Source organism: Apodemus sylvaticus, chromosome 6, assembly GCF_947179515.1.
Source record: "Apodemus sylvaticus chromosome 6, mApoSyl1.1, whole genome shotgun sequence".
In the NCBI taxonomy this organism is placed as follows: domain Eukaryota; kingdom Metazoa; phylum Chordata; class Mammalia; order Rodentia; family Muridae; genus Apodemus; species Apodemus sylvaticus.
In genome coordinates this window covers 38815328-38822998 of record NC_067477.1, presented here as the reverse complement: position 1 = coordinate 38822998, position 7671 = coordinate 38815328, and the positions used below count along the sequence as shown (strand labels likewise).

General features: G+C 41.5%; 1 protein-coding gene across 2 annotated transcripts; it reads left to right on the top strand.

The window, feature by feature from the left end:
- The first annotated feature begins 827 nt into the window (after window positions 1-827).
- LOC127688034 (protein MEMO1-like) lies at window positions 828-1959 on the top strand. 2 transcript variants are annotated; one of them, XM_052186774.1, is made up of 2 exons: window positions 923-1310; window positions 1454-1959. In XM_052186774.1, the coding sequence occupies exons 1-2, from the start codon at window positions 1021-1023 to the stop codon at window positions 1767-1769; spliced, it is 606 nt and encodes a 201-aa protein (XP_052042734.1). In that variant the 5' UTR covers window positions 923-1020; the 3' UTR covers window positions 1770-1959. The 2 variants fall into 2 exon arrangements, with proteins under 2 accessions (XP_052042733.1, XP_052042734.1); XM_052186773.1 differs by having other exon boundaries at window positions 828-1957.
- Window positions 1960-7671: the final 5712 nt, after the last annotated feature.

Sequence of the window (7671 nt, the reverse complement as noted above, 5' to 3'; positions counted from 1 at the left end):
TGAGATCAAAGTTTAAACAGAGGGCCAAAGACGTGTACATTAAGCCATCCATCAGGGTGTGGTACTGTCCACCACTGACCAGCGAATGAAAAAAAAAAAATCCTGAAAAGAAGCTGTGTCTGCAGAGACTGATAAGCCCACTTGTGTTTCAGTCCTGTGGAGAGACTGGAATGTTGCAGGCTGTAGTGGCTATTCCTGGTCATCAGCTGGACTCTGTCTGGAATGAACTACAATCCAGAATTGGAAGGCTCACTATGATCCTAATTTGGAGGCTTAGAGATACAAGTTTCTGACCTGATCTTGGCATGGAGATCTTCAAGCATAGTGGCTATGAATTCCAGAAGATTAAGACAGGGAGATCTCTGAGTTCAAGGTCATCTAGGATTGAAGGTGCAGTGGCACGCACCTTTAATCTGGGCCACACCCTCTGCTGGAGACCTACATAAGGACATTGGAAGAAGGAAGACTCACTCACTCTTCTTTGCCTGCTTGCCTTGTGGGACAGAGCAACTGCTAGATCCTTGGACTTCCATCCACAGCTGCTGCTGACCATTGTTGGGGAGTTGGACTACAGACTGTAAGTCATCAACAAATTCCCTAACTATATAGGGACTACCCACCCATACATTCTGAGACTCTAGAGAACCCTGACTAACACACAGTCCAGAGGCTGGCTAACTACCTTATCTTGGGCTAGTTCTAGCCTCCAGAACAACCGTTCTCTGCATCAAAACCAACATCCTGTGACTAATAGAGAAAAATCTTGCTCTTAGGCTGGGCCCGCGGCGGCGTCTAGTCCCCTCGCGGAGCCGCCGCCGCCACCGCCGCCGCCTCCTCATTCATCCTCCTGCACCATAGGCGGCACAGGCACCAAGATGTCCAACCGAATGGTCTGCCGGGAAGCCAGCCACGCCGGGAGCTGGTACACCGCCTCAGGACCTCAGTTGAACGCCCAGCTAGAAGGTTGGCTTTCCCAAGTACAGTCTACGAAAAGACCTGCTAGAGCCATCATTGCACCCCATGCAGGATACACGTACTGTGGGTCTTGTGCTGCCCATGCTTACAAACAAGTGGATCCATCTATTACCCGGAGAATTTTCATCCTCGGGCCTTCCCATCATGTGCCCCTGTCTCGGTGTGCGCTCTCCAGTGTGGACATATATAGGACTCCTCTGTATGACCTGCCTATTGACCAGAAGATTTACAGAGAGCTGTGGAAGACAGGAATGTTTGAATGCATGTCTCTGCAGACAGATGAAGATGAACACAGTATTGAAATGCATTTGCCTTATACAGCTAAAGCCATGGAAAGCCATAAAGATGAGTTTACCATTGTTCCTGTACTGGTTGGATCTCTGAGTGAGTCAAAAGAACAGGAATTCGGAAAACTCTTCAGTAAATATCTAGCGGATCCTAGTAATCTCTTTGTGGTTTCTTCCGATTTCTGCCACTGGGGTCAAAGGTTCCGTTACAGTTACTATGATGAATCCCAGGGGGAGATTTATAGATCCATTGAGCATCTAGATAAAATGGGAATGAGTATTATAGAACAATTAGATCCTGTATCTTTTAGCAATTATTTGAAGAAATATCATAATACTATATGTGGAAGGCATCCCATCGGGGTGTTATTAAATGCTATCACAGAGCTTCAGAAGAGCGGAGTGAACATGAGCTTTTCCTTTTTGAATTATGCCCAGTCAAGCCAGTGTAGAAGCTGGCAAGACAGTTCAGTCAGTTACGCAGCTGGAGCCCTCACGGTCCACTGAAGCTCCGATCCTCAGGGACGCCACCCGCACAGACTCATACTCTGTCCAGGGTCCAGTCTAGCCTTTACCAAGATCTTGGTTCTGGTGTGGGGGGTTCTGAACCCTCAGACTAATAGAACTCTCTTCTTCTTTTCTAGTAGGTGTAGTCCTCCTTAATTTCATCTCATTTGAAAAATGCTTTATAGTGTGGGGCAGTGGAAGGAAGGCTGGAATCAAAATATTTGCCCAACTGGCACACAGTGACTTGTAAAGCATTTAGCATATCTGAAATTTGCACTCTTTGCAGACTCGTGCACATATATTCCGCTTTCAGAATAGTTTTGCAAATTGTACACAGACAAAGGGTAGAAGCTTTTTAATAAAAGAAATTGCATTTATAAATGATCTCTATTAGAATATAAGAAATCTCCAGTTACAGACAATTACTACCCATGTTGTACAACAGATACCTTCTATTTTAGTTGCTAATAAAGGGCTACACAACTCAAAAAAAAAAAAAAAAGAAAAATCTTTAAGAAGCTATCACCTAGGCCAACCATTAGCTTCCACCAACCCAAAAGCTCTGAGAGCGTCTTGGGTCTATAAAAAAACCTACCCATCTTGCTGTATCTGCCTCTCTGATGTGACTTGCCTTGACTCATGATTTTCTTTGTTATGTAAAACTATAGAAACTTCTTTAAACTGCTTCCATATTGGAACATGGAATTGGGGGTAACCTAAATCTGTGTTCCTGGGTTACGGTCATTCACAATGACTCCAGAATAAACTCTCTTGTTCCCTTGAAGATAACAGCTGTGGTTTTTGCTACAGACTTCTCTCTCTCTCTCTCTCTCTCTCTCTCTCTCTCTCTCTCTCTCTCTGTGTGTGTGTGTGTGTGTGTGTGTGTGTCTCTCTCTCTCCTACAGCCTGTCCTGTAAGGTGGTCTGATAAGTTCTTGAGACTGTGTGACAAGCTCCTCCTGAGTCCCCTCTAGCTGGTGTCTGTTCTTTCTCCCTGCATGAGATTCCGGGGGGAAATTCCCATTTCTTTGGGATCCATTGTTTCAACAGTTTGATAGGAGAGATGTACAGAGCCATATTGGGGCAGTCTTGCACTTGGTCAGAGTTTGACTTTGGTCAAGGTTAACTTCTCCCAGATAGCCAGGATCCTGCTCCACCCAGGGTGGAGTGCTCAAAGTAAAGGTTAAGTTCACTGTTCCTCTAGGTCTAGGAATTCCTGAATTAAACAGGTGACCCACCCAGCTGCCGGAGCAGTCAAGACGAGGACCTCCAAGAGAAGCTAGACAACTTCCACCGGAACTCAGCCTGGAGTCTGGGGGGAAGGGTTTGCCCAAACTGTTAAAAGGTCTGGCGCCATTAAAGTTTCCGGCTTTGATCAGTAAATATTGTCTTAGCCGTACTTCTTTTCGCCCCTCTTCCCTATTTATTCCTCAGCTTCTGTTCCAGAAACCCACTTCGTAATAGCTGCAGGCAGCTATGGAACCCTACATAATTAGCGCCAGAACGTGGGACAACCTGGTACGGGAGAATTTCCTGAGGTAACCCTATCAAGCGAAGCTTCGCAAGAAAGGTGAAAAGGAATGGTATCCGCACGGTAAGCAACATAGAGGTCAAAACTAGCGCTAGTGAAAAATTGTGTCTATCGTTGTGAGTGCAGAGGGATACGGTTTTTCAAGCAAACTGTGTTGGCCCGGCACAGTGGCTGCTTGGGTTGAAAAGATAGGGAAATATGGGGAAGGAATTTGGTAGGCATTTGCCCAAAGCTCGTAAGAGCTGATTTCAGCGAAAAAGAAGGGGGTTTTAAAAATAGGCATATGTCCACAGCCTCTAAGAGCTGTTTAAAGAGGAAAATGGATACAATTGCTTAACAAGCACGCTTAACTTTCTGTGTATCTTTCTGTGTTTGTCCCGGTGCACCGACTGTTTGTCTATGTGTATGTTTATGTCCTCTCTGTGTTTTTGTGTGAATGACTGTTTCATGTTAAAAAGAAAAATTGGTAAGGATTTTATCTGCTGGTAACCTCTTGAGGCAGCCACAGTTAGTGTGGAGATTGATTTAAAGGCGCGCCGCAGCAGCGCAGCTCACTCACCCAAGAGGCAAGCATGGCTGGGGGAAAAGCCGCTTTTAAAAGCCCAGAAGCCTCAAGATTTGGGAAGACCTTGGTTTGGCTTGTGAAATTCATGTAGTCGCTTTATACTTGTTTCTAATTGGTTTTAATGGTATAAGGCTTTACATTTCTTGACTAAAGAGTTATAAATTAATTGGTTATTATTTAAAAGGTATAATGTTAACAAAAGTTAGGTTAAAGCTGGTAGTTTAGGGTAGTCGCCATTTTTAAACAACACGTGGCATGACGGTTAAAGCTGGTAGTTTAGGGTAGTCGCCATTTTTAAACAACACTTGGCATGACGCAATCCAGGAAATACAGGCCTTTAAGATGCTCCTAAATTGGCATGGTGTTTCATGTGAATCTTGGCCTGGAGATTGGACTTAATGAAGATTAAGATTTAAAATAATGTCTCTTTAATAAGTTACACTGTCATACACTTGAACATAAGAACTGGCAGACAAACCTTGTGCTGTAAATATGTGTTTGCCATTGATTTTAAAGAAATTAGATTGTTTAAAATTGAGATTTGCTTCCAAAATTACAATTGTGCTCTAATATTACAAGAAAACATTGAGTTACAATAAAAATCAGTGTGTCATTGGCTGCAGTTTTCAGTTTGCAGGCTCATAATTCTTAACATTTTGTAATTAAGATAATTTTGAGAGTGATACAGCTATGGGTTTTAGAGGCCCATTGCCACTTTTCCACAGGTTTATAGGCTACAATGGTAGGAGCAAAATTTAACCCTCCAAGATTAAAAAGGAGATCTCTGTGGAAATGTATTTGATATCAAGTAGGTTCCTTTGACCATGGAATTACAGGTTTCTTTTGTTTAATCCTCAAAATGTCCTTGCAGGGCTGGGTAGTTTTGGGTCTGGTCTTAGATGAAAGGATCAGATTAAAAGATATTTACATTCGAGTAATCTCATACAATGTCCTTGCCAAGGACCCAAGGTGGATCCTAGGGCAGATAAAAAAAAATTTACATTTGAGTTAATGCAAAACTTAGAGCTGCCTCAGGGGAAGCTAGTGAGGAAGTTTTGAGAATTGTTTCTGCCTTACAGGCCCCACCTAGGGAGTGTTTCCACAAAAAAATTTTTTTTGCCTCAAGGAATGGCTAACAGCCTTACGTCTTGTGAGGAAAAAATGTTATGTTTCTGTTTCAATACTAGAAGTTAAGATCTTAAAATTTTCAGTGTATAATGTTCATTAAATGTTTGTTACAGGCCCTTGCTCCTATGGACTTTTAGAATTTTTAGGTAAATGGCTTTCAAAGGTTGTTAGGATATATTAATTGGCTTTATCTTATATTTACCTCATTTTAAGCTTGCCACAGAAGGTCTTAAACCTCTGTTTTCAAGGTAGGAAACATTTGTTCCTTGCTTCAAGCAGCAATCAAATTTATTACTAATGGTTGATCTATTACATGGCAAACATTTTTAGGCAAAATTAATAATTGTTATCCAAAAGAAAATTTATACTATCAGATCACATGTTTATTCCTTTAAGTTTCTCCCTGCTTCAACACAGATACCTGAATTGGGTGCTATAACAGCTATTTTTAAGATGTTAAAAGTCAAGCTTTTAATAATAGTAGATATATATATAGCTCATGGTTTATAATTGCTTAAAATTGGTCCATTTTTAATACTGCTAATTCTTAATTTCTACAGTTTATGCAAATGTGATTCAAATTTCTAAGAACAAAGGATATGTTCTCTAAATGACTGTCCTTTAGGTATTTGAAATAATTTTATATTTTGTGCACATCAAATTATAAAGATTTGTTCTTGATGTCCTCAGTTTCTACCTCTACCACGTAATGGTGTTAATCCTAGAGGACTTAGTTATTACAGATAAATGATATTCATATTTCTAATTTAGAAGATTAAAAATATGTGCATGTGACTAATGATTCATTTTTAGGCTGTCTAGTTGCAACTGCTCTAACAGAAAAAGCAACTAAAAATGCTATGTTTATTTTATATAATTACATAGTTATTGCCTATGTTATGGGTTATACTTTGTGTTCCAACTTAAATTAATAAAACAATATCTTCTTGGAAGAGAGAAGAGAGGGGAAATCGTGTCCCTGTGCATATCATTTAAATTATGCTTGCATGTTTTTAAGAAAATTTTAAAATTTAGATGCCAAGAAACTCCTTGTTAAATGTATATGACATCTTGTAATTAGGCATATTGATGTCTAGGTGAAATGAAGGAATTCACTTATTGACATATGCCATGATCCTGATTTAATATTGGGGAAGACATGTCCCCTATGTTTTTTCCACAGAATGCTGCAGAAGATATGCTGACTGTGTGCTTGCTGAATGCCCAGACCATGGTAACATAAGAGCTATGTTGGGTATATGTTCTTGACTTACCTCAATTGTCAAATGTCTCAGGTTAGATAAATTGCCTAGCTTCAAGCTTTTAGACTTTGTGGGACAGAACATGGAGACTGTTAAGCTAGCTTAGGAAAAATTAATCTAAAGAAGAGTTAAAATGACTCTTCTCCTTATTGTGTTCAGTTGACTCAACCATAGACTGGTCTAGAAATAATTCCAATATTGAAGATTCCAATTTTGAAGATGGCTAACAATCTTCAGCCAGCTGTGTTAATTTAACATATAGTCTCCACTTTTCCTGAGAAGTAACAGCATATCTCTTGATACACAAGGCTACCTCTCCCACCCCAGAGGCCAAGCTTTGGGTCCTTAAAGTTGTTAATTTGCAACTGAATTGGATACTTCAGGGACAAGTTAATCCTATTCCACCTTTAACTCTTGACCTTGTCTGTTAAGCAGACTGGCTGTCTCCACCCAGGCTCACCTGGATGGAGAGATTGCATGTCTGTTAAAGACACTTGCAGACCCCCCTGGCTTCAAAACTTACACAAGTGGATCTCCAAAGAGGGAGCCACATAGAACTCAGATCTATGTGTGTTTGTTTATGAACAAACATGGGTACCAGTGAGACGTGCGAGGCAAAGCACTGCATGGGGAGGTGAATTTCTGCTTCTGAGTCCCCAGGAAGTACACCTAATTGCATAGGGGTTAACGTCGAGAGGCTGTCCTTAAAATAATAAGGGAGCCTATTACCCCTCCTCTGAAAAAGACGTTATACAATATTTAAGAGGAATTACGGTCAATGCTTCCCCTCCTGGTTAAGGCCCGCCTTCTTATGAAGGATATTTATCCACTTGTTTTCTACCTCCTCGTGTTCTAATTAATAAAAAAAGGGAGGACATGTACAGAGCCATATTGGGGCAGTCTTGCACTTGGTCAGAGTTTGACTTTGGTCAAGGTTAACTTCTCCCAGATAGCCAGGATCCTGCTCCACCCAGGGTGGAGTGCTCGAAGTAAAGGTTAAGTTCACTGTTCCTCTAGGTCTAGGAATTCCTGAATTAAACAGGTGACCCACCCAGCTACCGGAGCAGTCAAGACGAGGACCTCCAAGAGAAGCTAGACAACTTCCACCGGAACTCAGCCTGGAGTCTGGGGGGAAGGGTTTGCCCAAACCGTTAAAAGGTCTGGCGCCATTAAAGTTTCCGGCTTTGATCAGTGAATATTGTCTTAGCCGTACTTCTTTTCGCCCCTCTTCCCTATTTATTCCTCAGCTTCTGTTCCAGAAACCCACTTCGTAATAGCTGCAGGCAGCTATGGAACCCTACAGAGAGACACAAGTTTCTCTTTAGAATATCTTCATTTCTGCCTGGCCTGTTACACTTTGAGCTGCCATGTCTGTACTGAAAACCTAGGTCATGCGGAGGAGTAGCCTGTGCTACTG